The 21,099-nt window shown below is 46.3% G+C and overlaps 2 protein-coding genes across 6 annotated transcripts in view; one reads left to right on the forward strand and one right to left on the reverse strand.

Moving 5' to 3' along the window:
* Positions 1–385: 385 nt before the first annotated feature.
* Positions 386–16,332, reverse strand: LOC138801629 (perforin-1-like). Of its 4 annotated transcripts, none has more exons than XM_069984657.1 (5): positions 15,984–16,332; positions 11,649–11,931; positions 2,823–3,376; positions 2,290–2,665; positions 386–1,525 (listed from the first exon to the last, which is right to left on the reverse strand). In XM_069984657.1, the coding sequence occupies exons 2-5, from the start codon at positions 11,754–11,756 to the stop codon at positions 821–823; spliced, it is 1,743 nt and encodes a 580-aa protein (XP_069840758.1). In that variant the 5' UTR covers positions 11,757–11,931; positions 15,984–16,332; the 3' UTR covers positions 386–820. The 4 variants fall into 4 exon arrangements, with proteins under 4 accessions (XP_069840758.1, XP_069840757.1, XP_069840759.1 ...); XM_069984656.1 differs by lacking the exon at positions 15,984–16,332 and adding an exon at positions 14,961–15,401; XM_069984658.1 differs by lacking the exon at positions 15,984–16,332 and adding an exon at positions 13,986–14,180.
* Positions 16,242–21,099, forward strand: part of LOC138801627 (interferon-induced very large GTPase 1-like) — an 80,579-nt gene continuing 75,721 nt past the window's right edge. The window contains exon 1 of one of the 2 annotated variants that reach the window (XM_069984651.1): positions 16,242–16,320. The gene's annotated coding sequence lies outside the window, so the exon portion shown is untranslated. Of the gene's footprint in view, positions 16,321–16,484; positions 16,545–21,099 lie in introns of those variants that run through there. The other variant, XM_069984646.1, reaches the window with a different exon arrangement.

The following is a 21,099-nucleotide window of genomic DNA, read 5'->3' on the forward strand; positions in this document are numbered from 1 at the left end:
CTTGTCATTACTGTTGTCTTGTGTTCTTATACTCTATGTGGACATCTATCAAGGTGGGCATACTCGTACACTGGTCTTAAATAAAGCCCCACCCCCATTCACCCTGCCAGATTGACATAAACCTCTTAGTAAATCTGGCGAGACCTGCACCTATTACCCGGAGCAGGTGTAGATTCTTGCCATGGTTTGTGCCTGTTTACAGGTGTAAACCATGATAAATCAGACTCGGGAGAGGCCAAAATTGGAGCCCCAGAGGCGCAAATGATGAACCTTCCCCTATGTGTATATGAGGATGTAATATGGTGACGTTAACCTAGATAGAAAACCTTCCAACCTCTGGGTAAAATCTACAACACAGACACAAGTGATGATGCTGAAACGCTCTTTATTGTTTATATTGAGAAAGACGAATAAGCCAAAGAACATAATAACAGAATATCAGCTAAGAAGCCGCCCAGATATGTAGATCCCCGCTGTATAAATGATATCAAGCATCTAAAACTGAAGAGATACATATGACTGCAGAGTATTCCTCCTTCAGAGCAGAAACCCTCATATGGCATGACGGACCCCTGACTAAACACTAGGGGGAAGGACCCCTGACTAAACACTTGGGGGAAGGACCCCTGACTAAAGACTCGGGGGGAAGGACCCCTGACTAAGCACTTGGGGGAAAGACCCCTGACTAAACACTAGGGGGAAGGACCCCTGACTAAACACTTGGGGGAAGAACCCCTGACTAAGCACTTGGGGGAAAGACCCCTGACTAAACACTAGGGGGAAGGACCCCTGACTAAACACTTGGGGGAAGGACCCCTGACTAAAGACTCGGGGGGACCGGGATATAATCCTGACAAAACATCCCCTGCAGGTGATCGACACACGTAACATTTAGAGAGTATGTGACGCTGCCCCTCTTCAGGTAACAGGTGTCATAGATCTCATTGGAGGTCAGAACTTTCTGACATTTCCCCAGGAAATCATCAGATCGTCTGTCCTCATCCCAAACCTCTATCGTGTACTTTTTACCTTCCCTGAGCTCTACAAGTCCCACATCAAATTTCTCATCCCATGTGGGATTATTTTTGTTCCAGATGGTCGGGGTTCTTATTTCATCTCCATCAAATTTAAACATCACATAGGCGTCTGTCTCTGACAAAAAGTCACCTTTTAGACCGGTGCCGGATTTGATGGTCACGTGAAGCTTGGCGGCTCCTCGATGTGTTGGGCAGCAGTCAGAATTTGTGTACTTAGAAGCTCTACATGTACAGGAGCAGTCATTCCCAACATGGCGGCCAGGACAAGAACACTTCTCTATTAAAGCCTTCTCCTTGATGTAATCTATGATGGTCTGCTTCAGGTACTCTTTCTTAGAACCCTTCATTCTCACCAGGTTATGGATGGGATCCAAGGAATAGGAAACCAGACCGGGGGAAGTCTTCAGGCTTTCCATCCAGTTCGCGAAGACATCAGCCATGGCTTTGTTGGCTGAGAGAAGATCAAATGTTGCATTTCCCCCGTTAACCTTTGAATAAAGAAGACAATAAATACCCTGTCCTATGTATAACTCTACAGATTAACTCATTTTGCTGACATGTAGTAAGAGTTATTGGTTATCGTATGTGAGGGTGTATTAAGACTAGAAACAATCAAAACTGGTGAGAAAAATACAATGGGTGTCAATAGTGTTAAAGCAGGATAGATGGGAAGAGGACGTCACTTCCATGGGTCATGGTGCTCGATGTGGTAACAATTAGAGAAATGGTAGAGAAGATCCGGCACTCACCAAGTTAGTTCTGCTATTTTCTTGAGGTGCAGGTGACATTAGGTACAAAAGGATACGTTTCAGCCAGACATGGCCTTCAAGATAAAGGCCATGCCTGACTGAAACATGTCCTTTTGTACCTGATGTCACCTGCACCTCAAGAAAATAGCAGAACTAACTTGGTGAGTGCCAGGTCTTCTCTACCAATAGTGTTGAAGCAGACTTGCCGAATTGTTTGGGCTCGGCAATGTTCTCCAAATTCAAACGTTCGATATTTGACTCCAGGACGCTGAAGAAGTTGAATGCTGCCCATAGCAGTCTCCATGTTTTCCAGGACTTTAGAGTGACATCCAACTCCTGCCACCAGGAGTCAAATGCCGAGCATTTTAGTTCTGAGAACGTTGCCGAATCTGAACAATTTGGCAAGACTGCTAACCAGTACCAGAGGTATTATTTACTTGTGATAGCTCTAATACGGTTACATTTATACAATGAATCTTGGGTGCAGAACCAATACAACTCACCTTCCATACTCGATCTTTGAATATTTGATGAAAACTTCCCCCAAGACGGGCTTGCATTAATTTTTTCTTGCAGTGCTCAACTTTGGAATCGATACTTCCCGACTTGCCCAAATTGGAGATCCCAAGCTCAGCTTCAACTGAAAGGCAGTCCTTCACCTCGTCCATCTTCAAACCATCCACAGCCAGTTGACATGTTCTCACTGCAGTCACCTCTTCAGTTCGACCTCCGACCTTTACCTGGGTAATATAGTGTGTGCCAAAGTTTTCTATCAGACGCCTGTATTGATCCTTAGCCTTATCATCATAGCAATCTGGAAGTTTATCTAAAGACTCTTGAAAGTGAGAAGTTAGTGAGGCGTTGGATCCCAGACCAAAACTGAAAAAGGAGACAAACATAAATGCAGGTGTTTAGTATATTTTTGTAGATAATTTCTAATGATTATTCAAGAATTCATAGCTAGTAATCCCCCCCCCCCCCCACATACACACACACACACACCACTTTCCCCCCCAATACAGGATATGGATCTTACCTGTAAAAGGAGCACTCTAACTTGTGGCTCAGGAAACTGTAATCATCAGTCACAATTTTACTATTGGCAAACTGGGCCATAGGACTATGAGACCCTCCGACAGCTGTTCTGACTTTCACTGCATTAATGTTAAGATTGAGACCAACTTTCCAATCGTTCTGCACTATAGAAGTTGCTTCATCGGCTATTGACACGTCAGATCGAGACACCGAGCTTTGCACATTTTTGGTACATGAATTCTCGGGTCTCCAGTCCACCATAGCCTTGGGTACCTTCTGTAGGGCGTTGTTGTTATGGGGGTTGTCACACACTGTGCATTTCTCTCCGACTTCCTGTAGATCCAGCAGAAAAGTGCCGGTTGTCTTCATGGTGACAATATTAAGGCCTTCTCCTACCAGAGTATGGCCTGGAACAAATTTAGTCTCCTTACATTCTTGTGGTGTGCCGGGTCTACACCCAGCTCTAAGAATGGGCGAGCTCATAGAAGGTCTTTGATATTGGAGGAGAAGAAGCCAGAACATAAGACACAGTTTGGACGCCATTGCTGAAATGCGCTGGAAAAAAAGAGCAAAAAGATATAATAATAATTTGTACAAATGTACACAATCTTTGGAGATCTATGCGTGAAACTATAGAATGCGAGTACTGGATCAGAGGATCTCACTGCTGGTTTAGGCGCACTGTGGACCTCTTCTCAGTGAATATGAATATTGGTCAGTGAATATGGGGTCATTCAGGAACCCAGACAAACATGCTTGTTTTCCGACTGATAAGAGGGGAAAAGCTGCTGACAGACACATTTGATAAAACTAGAGATATCCTGAAATTCATTTCGAGTAGTGTTGAGTGGACTTGTGGGTTGTGCATCATTCTCCGCTCAGCATTTGACTCGTGGTGGCTGGAGAAGTTTGATGACGCCCTAGGGCTGCCAGGAAAACATGGATGCCGACATAGGCTGTATTTATGTTTTCATGGCAGCCCGAGGATGGCACCCAACTTCTCCAGCTGCTGGGAGTCAAATGCCGAGCATTTGGAGAATGTTGCCAAACCGGAACAGTTCAGCAAGTTTGCTCAACACTAGCTTAGATTCAATTTACTAGAATTGACCAGCAGATTCAATTTGAATTCAAATGGTCAATCTGAATTTGACTGGTCAAGATTTCCTCTACACTTAGTGGCCCTTCTGCTCCAGAATACACCCACATGTAGCGTCACCACTTACCTATGGGCCACACATTCTCTGCACCCAACCCAGTAAATGCTTCCTTGCTCAATGTACAGGAGCAGGGACACTGGTCTTTGAGAGGAGTCCTTGCTCCTGTACCCTTTTCCCGTGGCTGCCTATGTTACCAGCATTGTGCGCCGAGGAGTGATTAGTTCAAAACAAGTACAAATAAACTTGAATTCGCAGAAAATCTAGAATTAGGTTTCTAGTTAACGTGAAAAGGTAACACAAATCATATAAAGGTAGCAAATGAAGGGAAATCATCACCGAATGGAGAAACTCCATTTACTATCAGTGCTACCAGTGCTGGCCCTATGGAAGAATATGGTGCCATTGAGAGGCACACAGAGTCATATGGAACAACATGGGGTTTTGATAATTCTGTACCCGTTCTTAGTTCAATATTTTACATAAGATGTAACCAGGTTCCTATATATATCTAAGTATGTGATAAAACTCACCATATAATATTTGTAATATACCCTACCAGACGATACAACTTTATATAGTTATTCCACGAGCCACCAATAAACAAACAACCACCACATCCAACAAAAAGATCAAGGGAATTTGTTATTTAGGTCTTACCGGCTATGGAGGGCAACACTTACCACAATGGTTCTGGTCTAATGGTGACTTCTACTCAGTGAGATGAGCTCCTCTCTCTATATAGCAGGACCATGGATGAAACTACTACCATAAATGGCATTCTTTAAATTTGTGACAACTTAGATTGTGGTCAGATACGGGTTACGATGGTTACCACTTACAGAAAACCACTTTATCTTGCCAGTCTATAATGGACTCTGTCTTAGGTTTTGTTTTTCTTGTTGGTTTAAGTGTTAACATTCTCATGATGTGTCATCAATGGTAAGAAGATTTCTCGAGAAAAATTAGGGCAGCTCTATTTTAGGATGGCTATTGTCTTATTATGATATACACAGAGTTTCAATTTAGATGGTTGAAGGATGAAAACATAATTTACCTGGGTCACTGTTGCTTTCATATGTGAAGCATCAATGACTTATCAATTGGTCATGATATCAACTCAAGAACTCACTAGGAGTGTGGTGGGTGAGAGTCTGGTGCTTACATGAGATGAAGATGGTGAGTAGCAGAAGATGTGGGACAGGTGCAAATGATCCGGACTTTAGGGGTATAGAGAGGCCTATATAGAGGTCTCATTCTTAATATTTTCTAGATATTCAACATTATTAAAACTAAGGGGCAAACAAGGGAATAAAAAAAACTAAAACAGGAGAAAGAAATTCTATAATTGTTTATATGTAATTTGCAGGAGTCTGTTCAGAATGAGTATCTGTTTGTTTGTTTTAACATTATTTCAATAAGTAGGAGTAATTTTGGTGCCCATGGCGGTTCCCTAATTTTCATACTTTTCCCTTTTTTTTTTGTCTTTAAAGCATAAGACTTCATGTTTAAGCTCCATGATATGATATATGATAATATGTTAACATTACCATCGTAGAAAACCTTCCTTCCTCCAATACCAAAACCAATACCAGTGACAATGTTGAAACGCTCTTTATTGCAGTTATATTAAAAAGGCTGAATAGGCCAAAGTATACAAATAGGATATCAGCTAAAAAGTCACATGGATAAATATGGACCCAATGTATAAATGATAAAAATCAAGTAGCTTAAAGATTCCTAACTCTGCCTCTATAAAAATAAAGAGAGTAAATAGCAAATGCAGATATATGGCTGCGGAGTATTGCTCCTCCAGGGCAGAAGCCAACTTTATATTTAGACAGAACACAAAATGGTTTAGATGTTTTTAGCTCTATAGATATTAATATATTTACATGACAGGCAGTAAAGTTACTGGTTATCTTATGTGAGGGTGTATAAATACTAGAAATGACCACAACTAGGAAGTCTCCTTGGTGTAACTAGGGGCAATACTTGCAGAACAATAACTTTCTCCCACTAAAGATTTGGTAATTGGAGGCAACCCTGAAAGGATCAACTGGACTTCATCTTATCTGTTGTCCCATTGATTACAGTGTAAATCACCCAAAAAATCAGATGAGAAAGTGTAGGACTTTTCATGCAGTTTTTGCACTGTACCGGGAAAGGGTTGCCTAGAATAGTACTTTAGCCAAAAGTAAATAAATTCTAATAAGATTAGCATGACACATACACCAGTAAATAAAGACAAGCAAAAATTATGACATTGGCTTTGGGAGCTTTTGTTTGAATTGGGGTTTCAGATTCATAGATTTAAACGCAGCCCTATGCTTCTTGGGCCAGGTGAAGAATGCCCGGTCCATGGAGTCTAAGGCGTTAAGCGGTGCTGCATAGCATTAATAGATGACTCCATGGGTCGTACAGTAAGCAGTGATCCATAGAAATTCAGTGCTTATTGTATGAGAGCTGGGAATTGTTATTGTTCTCTACTTACTCTTTGTGGTAAGTAGAGAAGGAGTAAGGAATTCCTGTTTCTGTGTGGAGTCAGTAGGCTTAAATACTCTGAACTTCTGTCAGCATCTTGGCCTGGAGAAGTGTATTCCTCTATGGTGTCTGGTGAACATTTAGGAGAGCTTTATAGAGGGAATACTTGCAAGGTTCTAGGGAGAATTAAAGCATGACAAGAAGCCTCCTGGTCTAGCCACAGACTGGTGCGGGGAGCATTTTTACAGCCAGAACAGTTGTTCACTTCATGAAGTGTGACGACTCTAATATAGTGACTGTTATACAATGAATCCTGGGAGGCAGAACCAAGTCGATAAAGCCCAGAACTCACCTTCCATACTCGCTCATTGAACATTGAACTTATAGGGCCACTTAACCCCTTCACGTCAGCCATCTGTATATATACGTTCCTATTGAACATGCCCCGTGCAGTAGGAATGTACATATACGTTCCTGACTGACAGGGGCTTTGTGATGAGAACGGGATCGCTGCAGGGACAGCGATTACGCTTTCATCTGAGTACAGCACCGGAGATAATGAGGATCAGCTGCGATCCTGCAGCTGACCCCCATTAACCCCTAAGTCACTAATGGGCCGGTGCCGCCGCTGTATTTCCTCTCCCCCCCCACCGTAAATCCACGTTGGGGGGAGATGAAATAAGTAAAATCAGACCCCAGACCAGCCCCCCTAGTGCCCCAGTCACTAACCCCCCCTCCCGCGGCGGCCATCGGATCCAAGATGGCCGCCGCCATCACTGTGAACAGACTAATGTCTGTTCACAGTGATCTAAAGTAAGAATGAATGAAAGCCCCATGCTCTCCGCCACCAGAGGTAGCGGAGAGCTGGGGCAGTGATCGGGGACCCCCCTGTGGGGTCCCGGTACAAGCAATCAGCGGTATATACTATATACCGCTGATTGCTTGTGCCATGTGGAGCCCGGCAGTTTTTATCCCCTGTCACCATCAATGATTGGTGACAGGGGATAAAAAGTGATGTCCCCCCACCCCCCAAGTCGCCCCCCCCACCCCCCTGTCACCCCCGTCCCCCAGTCACCCCCCCACCCCTTAATACATTACCTGATCCAGGGAGCTCCTTCCTCTTCGGAGTCCTGGCTGGTTATGAAGTGCGCATGCGCTCCACAACCAGCCAGCTCTGAAAATGTAAAGTGACAGAGACCAATTTGGTCTCTGTCACTGAACTATGATTAGTGTGATAGAAAATATCACAGTAATCATAGTAATACAGTGAAAATGAATGTGTAAAGTACAAAAAGTGACAAACATACAAAAAAATAAAACACACACTTTTTATTATAGTAATAATTGCAGTTTACTCCCAAATTACCCCTAACCCCTCCCCAGATTACCCGTAACCACCGCACGTTGCCCGTAACCCCCCCAGATTACCCGTAACCACCGCACGTTGCCCGTAACCACCCCAGGTTGTCCGTAATCACGTCAGATTGCACGTAACCCCCCAGATTACCCGTAACCACCGCACGTTGCCCGTAACCACCGCACGTTGCCCGTAACCACCGCACGTTGCCAGTGACCCCCTCCAGATTGTCCGTAATCACCCCAGATTGCCTGTAACCACCCAAAATTACATGTACCCACCGCAGATTACCTATAAGCACTTCAGTCTATCCGTAACAATTCTAGATTGTCTGTAACCCCCCCTCCCTTGGGTTGCCCGTAACCACCGCAGGTTGCACATAACCACCCCAGGTTGCCTGTAATAATGCCAGATTACATGTAACCCCCCAGACTGCACGCAACCACCGCAGGTTGCACATAACCACCCCAGGTTGCCTGTAATAATGCCAGATTACATGTAACCCCCCAGACTGCACGCAACCACCGCAGGTTGCCTCTGACCACCGCACCTGGTCTCTGACCACCGCACGTCGCCTCTGACCACCGCACATCGCCTCTGACCACCGCACGTCGCCTCTGACCACCGTACGTCGCCTATGACCACTGCACGTCGCCTCTGACCACCGCACGTCGCCTCTGACCACCGCACCTTGCCTCTGACCACCGCACCTTGCATCTGACCACCGCACCTTGCATCTGACCACCGCACCTTGCATCTGACCACCGCACCTTGCCTCTGACCACTGCACCTTGCCTCTAACCACCCCAAATTGCCAGTGACCCCCTCCAGATTGCCTGTAACCACGCCAGATTACAGGTACCCACCTCAGATTACCTATTAGCACTTCAGTTTATCCGTAACCACAGCAAGTTGCCTGTATCCACCCCAGATTGTCTGTAACCACCCCAGATTGTCTGTAGCCACCCCAGATTGTCCGTAACCACCCCACGTTGCCCGTAACCACAGCAGGTTTCTTGTAACCACCCCAGATTGTCCGTAACCACCCCAGATTGTCCGTAACCACCCCAGATTATCCGTAACCACCCCACGTTGCCCGTAACCACAGCAGGTTGCCTGTAACCACCCTAGATTCTCTGTAACCACAGCAGGTTGTCCGTATTCACCCCAGGTTGCCTGTAACAACCCCAGATTGTCCGTAACCACCCCAGATTGTCCGTAACCACCCCAGATTGTCCTTAACCACCCCAGATTGTCCTTAACCACCCCACGTTGCCTCTAACCACACCAGATTGTCTGTAACCACAGCAGGTTGTCCGTATCCACTCCACGTTGCCCGTAACCACCCCAGGTTGCCGTAACCACAGCAGGCTGCCTGTGACCACCCCATGTTGACCGTATCCACCCCAGATTACCCGTAACCACCTCAGACTGCCCGTAACCACCTCTAGATTACCCGTAACCACCCCAGACTGTCCGTAACCACCCCATATTACCTGTAATCTAATTTTTTTATTTTATTTTAGTAACTGCGCTATTCTAATAACTATTACTAGCTGCGGTTTTGCTCCAGCTAATTGGCGCTCCTTCCCTTCTGAGCCCCGCTGTGTGCCCATACAGTGGTTTATGCCCACATATGGGGTACCGTTGTACTCAGGAGAACCTGCGTTACAGATTTTGGGGTACATTTTTTCTCCTGTTCCTTGTGAAATTGAGGAATTGCAAACTAAAGGAACATATTATTGGAAAAATTGGAGTTTTTCATTTTTACTGGCCAATTTTGAATACTTTCCCCTAATACCTGTGGGGTCAAAATGGTCACCACACACCAAGATGAATTCTTTGAGGGGTGCACTTTCCAAAATGGGGTGACCTATGGCGAGATTTTACTCCGCTGGCACTACAGGGGCACTGCAAACGCACCTGGCGCTCAGAAACTTCTTCAGCAAAATCTGCATTGAAAAAGCTATTTGGCGCTCCTTTCGTTCTGAGCCCTGCTGTGTGCCCATGCAGTGGTTTATGCCCACATATGAGGTAACTTTTTACTCAGGAGAACCTGAGCTACAAATTTTGGGGTACTTTTTTTCTCTTGTTCCTCATGAAATTGAGAAATTTCAAAATAAACGAACATATTATTGGAAAAAAATTTGAGTTTTTCATTTTTACTGTCTAATTTTGAATACTTTCCTCTAACACCTGTGGGGTCAAAATGCTCATCCTACCCCAAGATGTATTCTTTGAGGGGTGTACTTTCCAAAATGGGGTGATATATGGGGGGTTTTCTCTCTGCTGACACTACAGGGGCTCTGCAAACGCACCTGGCGCTCAGAAACTTCTGCAGCAAAATCTGCAATGGAAAAGCTAATTGGCGCTCCCTTCCTTCTGAGCCCCGCTGTGTGCCCATACAGTGGTTTACGCCCACATATGGGGTACCGTAGTACTCAAGAGAACCTGCGTTACAAGTTTTGGGGTGCTTTTTCTCTCATGTTCCTTTTGAAAATGAGAAACTTTAATCTAAACGTATATATTATTGGAAAATTTAAATTTTTTCATTTTTTTACGGCCTAATGGTGAATACTTTCCTCCAGCCCCTGTAGGGTTAAAATGCTCATTATACCCCTAGATTAATTCTTTAAGATGTCTAGTTTCCAAAATAGGGGTCACTTATGGGGGTTTCTAGTATACAAGCCTCCTAAATCAACTTAAGAAAAGAACTGGTCCCTAAAAAAATCAGTTTTGGAAACTTTCACGAAAATGTGGTAATTTGCTGATAAATTTCTAAGCCCCGTAACACCCTAAAAAAGTCAAATATGTTTATGAAATGAAGCCAGAATAAAGAGGACATATCGGTAATGTGACTTAGCAACTAATTTATGTGCTACGACTTTCTTTTTTAGAAGCAGGGAATTTCAAAGTTCATAAAATGCTAATTTTTTCAATTTTTCATGATATTTTGATGTTTTTCACAAAAAACACACAAAGTAGTGACCAAATTTTGCCACTAATATAAAGTGCCATATGTGACGGAAAAACAATCTCAGAATCGCTAGCATACGTTAAAGCATCACTGAGCTATGAGCGCATAAAGTGAGACAGGTCAGATTTTGAAAAATGAGCCTGGTCTTTTAGGTGCAAATAGGCTTGGTCTTTAAGGGGTTAATATGGTGGTTTTCCTACAGGAGCCACCCCTTGGCTGGACCCTTCCTGGCTGAATATCTGGCTAGTCCTGTGTTTCGAGACTCTTAAATGAAGCTCCACAGGCTCATTTTTTGCATATTCATATTCTCACTGCAGTCACCTCCTGGGTTCGACCTCCTACTTCTACACGGGTGATATGGTGCGTGCCAAAGCTGTCTGTTATCAGTCTTAGTCATCCTATCATAGGAATCTAGAAGTTCCTCCAAAGACTTTTGGAAGTTAAAAGTCAGTGAGGCGTTTGATTCCAGACCAAAACTGAAATAAAATAAACTAAAAAGAAAAAGCAAAGAAAACTGTAAATACAAGTTTAATCCATTATTTCTAATAACTGTACAAAAACGTCTAGATAAGCCCCTGTTCAATCCACTGAATACAGGATATGGATCTTACCTGTATAAGGAGCACTCTAGCTTTTGGTTCAGAAAGCTGTAACTATCAGTGACGTCATTACTAGCGGCAAACATGACCACCTGACTGTGAGACCCTCCGACAGCTTTTCTTGCATCGACCACGTAAATTTTGACATTGAGACCAACTTTCCAATGATTCTGCACTACAGAAGTTGCTTCATCGGCTACTTGCACTTTAGACCGAGACACCGAGCTCTGTATATTTCTGAAACATGAAGTCTCACCATAGCCTTGGGTAGCTTCTGAAGGACTTTGTTATGGCGGTTGTCACACACTGTGCATTTTTCTCCGACTTCTTGGAGATCAAGCAGAAAAGAGCCGGTGGCCTCCATGGTGACGATAGTAAGGCCTTCTCCTAACAGGGTATGGCCGGGGACAAACTTATTTTTCTTGCATTCTTGTTCTGTGCCGAGCTCTAAGAATGGGCGAGGTCATAGAAGGTCTCTGATGGTGGAGGAGAAGAAGCCCGAACAAGAGGCACAGCTTGGACGCCATTGCTGAAATGTCCTGGAAGAGAGGACAAACTGATAAGCATACAATACAAATGCATGTAAATATACAAAACATACAGTGGTTCATGAGTGAAACGAATACAGATAATAGGATTATAGAGAAGGAAATCAGTTTGGACAAATTGGTTTATAATAAACGAATTATTTGTGATTAAATTAGGGCAAATCTGTACAAGAGCAGAGACTATTGTCATATCAACTATATACAGGAGTGTATACACAGCGATTACAGGATATTATACACAATGCACAAGATTCAAAACCAGGCGGCAGAGGAAACAGCCAACACTTATTATATCGTATACTGACTGTATGATGTTGAGAGTCCAATGCGAGTTTCACCTTCTACTTCATCAGGGGGATTAATGATACTATTCCCAGAGACCCTTTTAGACATAATATTATCATTGTTAAATTTACCTACAGATTGCTCCATCAGATGAAAGCAGATCAGTCACCTTCAAAGTCCTGCGGGGGAAAAAAAAAGGCAGGAAGCCAGGGAGGTGCAGGACTTGTAGCGCCGCTCCCAGCTCCTGCTGACGGCCACCAGTGTCCCGAAGCTCTTCAAGCTGCAACCTCATGAGCAATTGCCCGCTCAGCCAATCAGTGACTGGGGTGGGACAGCCGTACCAGGATTCCAGCCAAAAATGACATCCGGTGGCCATCAGCAGGACTTGGGAGCGGCAGTATGGAAGAACAGGGAGGGGTGAATTTACTTTGTTTTTTTATGGAGACTCATTTAAGAGTCTCGAAACCCAGGACTAGCCAGATATCCCTCTGGGAAGGACCCAGCCAAGGGGAGGGTCCTGTAAGGAAACCACCATATTAAGTGGCCCTATAAGTCAACGTAATGTCAAGGGAAGCCACCCCTTGGCTGCATCCTTACCGGAGGGATATCTGGCTAGTCCTGTGTTTCTGTCAGGTAGGGTACTGGAAAGAAACGTAGACTAGTGCAGCCCTAGACTACCACCTGTCCCAGCTGTCCCTACCTACTTGCCACAAACAGTACTAAGATTTACTGCGGACAACTGGTCGACAAACCTTACACTGAAATAAGTGCAACACCAAACAAAACAAGACAAAACAAACACAATATGGAATGGTCAGGAAACTAAGTCAGCAACAGCCGGGCAGCGAAGGCACAAATTCAGAATCCAGAAAGCAAGGTCAGGGAACGAAATCCAAAAGGTCAGAACAGCAACAATAATCAGTCAGGAGAATTCTAGGTCAAGGCACAAGGCGCTATCACAGTCACTGGACTGAGACCGGGGGCTGGAATAAATAGGAAAGAGGAACCTAGGTGCTGACAGCTAACTGGCTAGGTCAGCTGTCAGTCACCATCAAGGGTACACCTGATACAGATCGACCGGGGGTGGTGAGGCCTCGGCCGTGGATACACACAAAAGAAAAGATAAACACAGCAGGCTGGTTGCTGTTGACGCGATCGGCTGGCCCCCGGCAACCAGTCCCACTCAACAACAGAACGTAGTGACGTCTGAGCACAGCCCGATAACCAGACGTGCAGGACAGCTGCTAGGGACGCCGTCGATGCGCCCCCAGCAACCGATCCTGCCTATTGCGAAGGACGCCGTCGACGTTACACCCAGCCGATCCGCGCACCCGCTTCCTGCCTCTGCCGAGGTGCGCGGCTCGGCTGGGAGTAACGTCGACGTTTCGGCATTTGATTAGCGGTGGCTGCTGAACTTGGATAAAGCCCTAAGGCTATGTGGAAAACATGGATATAGTCATTGGCTGTATCCATGTTTTCCAGACAGCCTTAGAGCTTTATCCAAGTTCAGCAGCCGCCGCTAATCAAATACCGAACGTTCAGGTTTGGATGGACTTCTGCATGCGCCAGGTTCGCTCATCTCTAGTCTGGACCTAAAGAAACAGCCTATGATCATTTCATTGGCTGATCTTCTCTCTATTACAGGGATAATTGGCTGAATTGGTCTGATAAGGCCGATTATCGCTCCATGTAATACGGCCCTTAGTCTCCACACACATCTCTGTGTATAATATCAAGTGGTCTTAAGGCTCTGTTCTCACTTGCTTTAAACAATTGTTATCCTTTGTAGCTTTGGATTTAATTTAACTGGACGATATAAGATCCTCTGTCAGGTTCTTTTTCTGTGATTCCTCTACGCTGTCAGGATGTCTGTGGCCTAATGGTCTGCGCCCCATGTGGATACAGTCATTGTGTCCATGTCTGCAGAGTTTTGCCTGTTCCATCATCGTGTTGAGGTTGTATGAGAGCTCATTTATTTTGGCTCTGGCTATTACCTGCTTTCCCTGCAGGATAGCACGCTCATCACCTTGGAATCACAGTAAGTCCTTTAGCTGTTGAGCAATTTACGGATAATAATCACCTTCCAGATTGGGAACATATAGTACATCCTGCATTGGGATGGCTAAATTGCCCCATTTTTACTCGAGCACACTAGGGGGGACATTTATTAAGTCCGGCGTTTTCTGCGATGGCCGTAAAAATGTTCCCGCAGCTCCGACACTACGCTGATTCATGTAGAGACACATTGCCTCTACAATAACACCGTGCGCACCAGTGTGTGCGCCAGGAAACCTACGCCAGCTCAGAGCTGAGCTGAGTTTTCTTATCACTTTCCGGCGTGAAAATTTCTAAATTAAGCGGACCCAGAGTCCGCACCCCCTGTTCCGCCCCCTCGGAAAATGTCCTGATGTGAAAATTAATTCGCAAAATGGCAAAATGCAAATAAATGTATTCTCATCTGGCCATTTTCCGCCAAAAAAATACAACTTTTTTGGATGATAAATATCCCCCTAGGAGTGCATGTCCCATTTCTTCTCCTGTTATGCTGCTTCTATCTGCAAGATAGATCCTTTCCCTTTTGGTTACGTCAGGCTCTTTGAAGACGTTCCCATTGCTTGTCATGTGACTTGTTGCACCTGAATCAATGCAGCAGCTTTGCAATTCCTGATTATTTGTCACTTTAAATGGACCATTCCAGTTATTTACATGGGGGTAGGATATAGGTTTTTTTCTACCTTTTTTCTACTGTTCTGCTTTCCATACTGTGCAATCTTGTGGCATCTGTAACATGTCCTGGTATCCTTCTGAAAACGTGTGTCTGCGGCTTTAAGAGCGATTCCAGCATCAGTGTCTGTGGATTGGAGCACTAGTTCCTTTTTTTTCTCTTTAATTCATCTGTTAGCCGGGTCCTTACACCTTTGAGGGTCGGGTCAGCCTCAGGTCTGGTCTCCAGTGCATTGGTCCGAGCACTGCATAACAACATGGCTGCAACATGTCTTCACAAATAATAATAATATCAGCTGATCATCTTCCACTGACAGACTTAGGGTCCTATTCCAAGGGCCGAGGAGGGCCCGATCAACGATGTAAACGAGCGGCGATCTGCTAGATTGCCACTTGTTTACTGGGCCTATTCCACGGCCCGATGATCGTTGAGCGAGGGCTGCAAGGACATCGTTACCGATGTCCTTGCAGTCCTTGCAGCATCATACATTACCTGGCTGCAGGGCTTTTCCTCCGCTCCGTCTTCATCCCCGGGTCTCCCGCGCTCTATCTTCTGAATGGCCGGTCAGCTGACAGGCCACACTTAGCCAATCACAGACCGCGGCGGTCCCGGCCTGTGATTGGCTGAGCGCTCTGTTAGCTGACCGGCCATTCAGAAGATAGAGCGCGCAGGACCCGGGGATGAAGACAGCGTGGAGAAGAAGCCCTGCAGCCAGGTAATGTATGATGCTGATGCTGCTTCTCAAATCGTCGGCCGCCCGCCACGCACCGCTATTCAACCGTAGCGATGCGCGGTGGGGGAACGATGATTTTAGGTCTGGCCCTAAATGAACGATCAGCCGATGACACGATCATCGGCTGATCGTTCCCTCTATTTCACCGAACGATAATCGGCCAAATCGGGCCAAATGGGGCCGATCCAGCCGATTATGGTTACTGTGGAATAGGGCCCTTAGGCTATGTTCACACACTGTAAGAGACCGGAGGTATGAATAGACACATTGAAATCTCAATTACGCTTAAATTTTGCGGACATGTGAATGAGGCCTTATGGTGGCCCTTGTCTGTCTGTTCTTCCTGGTAACTGAGCAGCGGTCTCTCTGTAGTAATAATCTCCCACAAGTCATCAATGTTTTCCACGTCCATAGCTGATCATTCTCATTGTCCAGTTTGTCCGCTGTCGGTCTGAGCTCTGAGCTGCCGGCCATTCTGATAATCCTCTCATATATGTCAGACCCCTTCAGGACCTCTGGAAGTTGTACGAATCTGCTGCCTTCTTCTCTGGGTTCTTGGTTTTTGTGTTCTGGGCCCATAACCTGTTGTGGATTACAGCTCTCTGGAGTAAAAGCATCAGGACAGACATTTGTGGAGGTACAGTCATTGGGGGAGATTAATCAAACATGGTGTAAAGTGAAACTGCCTCAGTCACCCCGGCAACCAATCAGATTCCACCTTTCATTTTCCAAAGAGTCTGTGAGGAATGAAAGGTGGAATCTGATTGGTTGCTAGGGGCATCTCCCTCCTTGTGTTCCTTACTAGAAACCATTACAGGCTTAGCTTCTGTTCTTACAACATGGAGGATACTAAAGAGAAAGGTAACAGAGAGAACATAAAGGCTAGCAGAGAGGAGAGGCGTCAGCAGACCGCATTTCTCTTCAGTGGGCAGCGCAGACTATCTAAGGATCATCCGGGCAGCCCCTCCCATAGCTCCCCATCCCCTCCCCCCGTGCTCCTCCCACTTTCTGTCTGTGGAACATGGAGGAAGTGAGTGTTCAGCTGACAGGTCGGTGCAGGTAGAGAGCTGGGACTAGTCCCGGAGGCTCCCCGCCCAAATGACTAGTTGCCGCCCTGTCCCAGCCTTGCGCGGCGGAATAAAATTCCTTTTTCCCCAATGTAAAGCTACTGCTGTAGATGCGGCTGGTAGCCTCGGGGAGCTGGACAGTACATATATACTCTGCTGTAGATGCGGCTGGTAGCCTCGGGGAGCTGGACAGTACATGTATACTCTGCTGCAGCCGCGGCTGGTAGCCTCGGGTAGCTCCACAGTACATATATACTCTGCTGTAGATGCGGCTGGTAACCTCGGGTAGCTTCACAGTACATATATACTCTGCTGTAGATGCGGCTGGTAGCCTCGGGGAGCTGGACAGTACATGTATACTCTGCTGCAGCCGCGGCTGGTAACCTCGGGTAGCTCCACAGTACATATATACTCTGCAGTAGATGCGGCTGGTAACCTCGGGTAGCTCCACAGTACATATATACTCTGCTGTAGATGCGGCTGGTAGCCTCGGGTAGCTCCACAGTACATATATACTCTGCTGTAGACACGGCTGGTAGCCTCGGGTAGCTCCACAGTACATATATACTCTGCTGTAGATGCGGCTGGTAGCCTCGGGGAGCTGGACAGTACATGTATACTCTGCTGCAACCGCGGCTGGTAGCCTTGGGGAGCTGCACAGTACATGTATACTCTGCTGCAGCCGCGGCTGGTAACCTCGGGTAGCTCCACAGTACATATATACTCTGCTGTAGATGCGGCTGGTAGCCTCGGGGAGCTGGACAGTACATGTATACTCTGCTGCAGCCGCGGCTGGTAACCTCGGGTAGCTCCACAGTACATATATACTCTGCTGTAGCCGCGGCTGGTAACCTCGGGTAGCTCCACAGTACATATATACTCTGCTGTAGCCGCGGCTGGTAACCTCGGGTAGCTCCACAGTACAAATATACTCTGCTGTAGATGCGGCTGGTAACCTCGGGTAGCTCCACAGTACATATATACTCTGCTGTAGCCGCGGCTGGTAACCTCGGGTAGCTCCACAGTACATATATACTCTGCTGTAGATGCGGCTGGTAGCCTCGGGGAGCTGGACAGTACATGTATACTCTGCTGCAGCCGCGGCTGGTAACCTCGGGTAGCTCCACAGTACATATATACTCTGCTGTAGCTGCGCTGGTAACCTTTGGAGCGCTGCACAGTAGATCTATACTGTGCAGCTGGAAACCATATCAGTACAATTGTTCTGATTGGTTTCCTTTAACCCCTTAATGACGGCGGACGTCCATGTATGTCCTGGGGGGGACCCACACTATAAAGCGATCTCAGGAGCCGGTGAGGACCGGCTGCTATCAGCAGCCAGGCCCTCACAGTTAATGACGGGCCACCACGATCACACGGCAGCCTGCCATTAACCCCTTCAATGCCGTTTAAGTGTAAGTTTAAGTGTCAGTGACAAGAAGAGCTCCTGTCCCTGATCAGCTGTGGGGGTCCTGATTGCAGAACCTGACTGCCGGATGTCTCTTATCTTCCTCCATGCAGTCTGATCTTCAGTCTTCTGAGAGAGTCTGCCACAGGCATATGGCATAGCAGCAGAGGTGTAGCTAGGCTCTCCTGCACCCGGGGCAAAGATTCAGTTTGGCGCCACCCCCTGTGTGTGCAGTAAGCACAGGGGGGCCCATGTTATCCCTTCACTGCTTGTATATAACATATATATATTTATTTTTTTATGAAGTTTAGATGAGAGATTGTTCAGATGAGCGATTCGCTCATCTCTCTCCACTCCCTGCTGTCTGTACCTGAGGAGGTACCGTTGTCTCCGCTCCCTGCTGTCTGTACCTGAGGAGGTACCGTTGTCTCCGCTCCCTGCTGTCTGTACCTGAGGAGGTACCGTTGTCTCCGCTCCCTGCTGTCTGTACCTGAGGAGGTACTGTTGTCTCCGCTCCCTGCTGTCTGTACCTGAGGAGGTACCGTTGTCTCCGCTCCCTGCTGTCTGTACCTGAGGAGGTACCGTTGTCTCCGCTCCCTGCTGTCTGTACCTGAGGAGGTACTGTTGTCTCCGCTCCCTGCTGTCTGTACCTGAGGAGGTACCGTTGTCTCCGCTCCCTGCTGTCTGTACCTGAGGAGGTACCGTTGTCTCCGCTCCCTGCTGTCTGTACCTGAGGAGGTACCGTTGTCTCCGATCCCTGCTGTCTGTACCTGTGAATTAGGAGGCAAAGCTTCCTGATCTATCTCCAGTGTGACACCCAGTGTAATGTGATTCTACGGTGTCGTCTCCTAATGCACAGGTACACTCAGCAGTAGAGTTGATTGAACTCGAACATTTACAAACCTGCTGCATTTGATTGCTGTTGCCTGCCTGATCCATGGGGAAGGAGGAGAGTGCCCGGGTACCGACTGGAATTCCGGGATTCAGCCTATTACCTAGACTATTACCTAGGTACCCGGGCACTCTCCTCCTTCCCCACAGACCAGGCAGGCATCAGCAATCAAATGCGGCAGGTTCGTGAATGTTTGGGTTCCATCGGACCTAGGATTTCCCAAGGTTCTATCAACTCCACTCAGCAGCGGAGACAGCAGCAGCAGTAATACCTCCAGTAAGGTCCATCACCAAATTCAAACTAGAAATAATTTAGAAAAATTACTCTTGTATCTTGGTCGCTGTATATACAGATACAGGTGCTTTAAAGATTGGTGTAGGGAACCTTGGCATCATGCATGGAAAGTCAAAGCTAAAACTTTGACTGTCCAGACATGATGGGAGTTGTAGTTCTGCAACAGCTGGAGAGCCAAGGTTCCCTACCCCTGCAGATAGTAGGTAAGGTTTATATAAATGTGATATATATTTGGGGAGGGCAGTTATTAAGGGGTTAAGTATAGAATAATGGACAACTAGACCCCTAAATAGATACTGGACACTCTCTTGTGCCGCTCCCCCATCCCAGACTGGTGTCACCCTGTACACCCCTGTCCTCCTCCCCACTCCAGACTGGGCACCCTTCACCCTTCACCCCAGACTGGGCACCCCTGATTGTCCTCCCCAGACTGGGCACCCTTCACCCTCCTCCCCAGACTGGGCACCCTTCACCCCCCTCCCCAGACTGGGCACCCCTGATTGTCCTCCCCTTTCCACACACCTGTATTTTCTTTCTTCCTCCTCCATAGTGCAGTGTACATACAGGACCTGCGGTGACATCATAGTCTCATGTCAAGGTCCTTCACCATCTACACAGTAACTTTGCTGTACTGTCTCCTGGCTGCTGTTTAGCCATGATTTGCTCAAAATCTCGGTAAAAACGCAGCAATTTTGTGCAAATAATAGCTAAACAGCAGCCAGGAGACAGTGCAGTATGGGAAATATATATAGGGTAAGAACTGAGTGGCTGGCACTACGGGAATGCACACTATATCAGCAGTCTTATGGATAGGCAAGCTCTCACCTGGATGTAGTTGCGGCTCATGGAGGTGCTCTACGCCCAAGAAAACAGTCCAATATGGAACAAGGTAGAAAGAGAGAGGCGGTCACTCACCATTAGTTGCCGAAAACATTCATTTATTCATCCAGGCATGAACAAAGCAGGGAAGGGGGAAGGTGGAGGAGCAGGTGCAATCAGACGAACGTTTTCACGCTATCGCGCTTCGTCAGGTCTGGCCAGACCTGACGAAGCGCGATAGCGTGAAAACGTTCGTCTGATTGCACCTGCTCCTCCACCTTCCCCCTTCCCTGCTTTGTTCATGCCTGGATGAATAAATGAATGTTTTCGGCAACTAATGGTGAGTGACCGCCTCTCTCTTTCTACCTTGTTCCATATTGCAGTATGGGAAATACCTCTGCTGATCAAGTAAAAATCGTCCCCTGCCTGAGGGCAGGACGCTTTGAGGCTGCCTCATCCACTGTGATCCTTCTCTCTCTGCTCCCTGTGATGGCGCCCCCCCTGGTCTCTGCGCCCGGGGCAGCTGCCCCCCCCCACTACGCCCCTATGCGAAAGTCCCCTGGGGGGACTAAAAAAATAAATAAATAAATAAATAAATATTTTAGAAAAAACATGACAAAGCCCCTCCCCTAATAAAAGTTGAAATCACCCCCCTTCCCATGTTTATAAATAAAACACATGGAAATAATAAAATAAATAAACATATTATATGTCATAATGTGCATAATCGTCCGATCTATTAAAATAAAACAATATTATTATTATTATTATTATTAGTAAACAAAAAGCAGTAAAAAAAACACCAGGGTTGCTGATTTTTTATTACATTTTATATATATAAAAAAATAAGAAAAAGTGATCAATACGCCCGATCTATACAAATATGGTACGAATATCAGCTAGAGATAATGGCGCAAAAATGATGCCCCATACAGC

This window comes from Dendropsophus ebraccatus, chromosome 9, assembly GCF_027789765.1.
Source record: "Dendropsophus ebraccatus isolate aDenEbr1 chromosome 9, aDenEbr1.pat, whole genome shotgun sequence".
Lineage (NCBI taxonomy): Eukaryota > Metazoa > Chordata > Amphibia > Anura > Hylidae > Dendropsophus > Dendropsophus ebraccatus.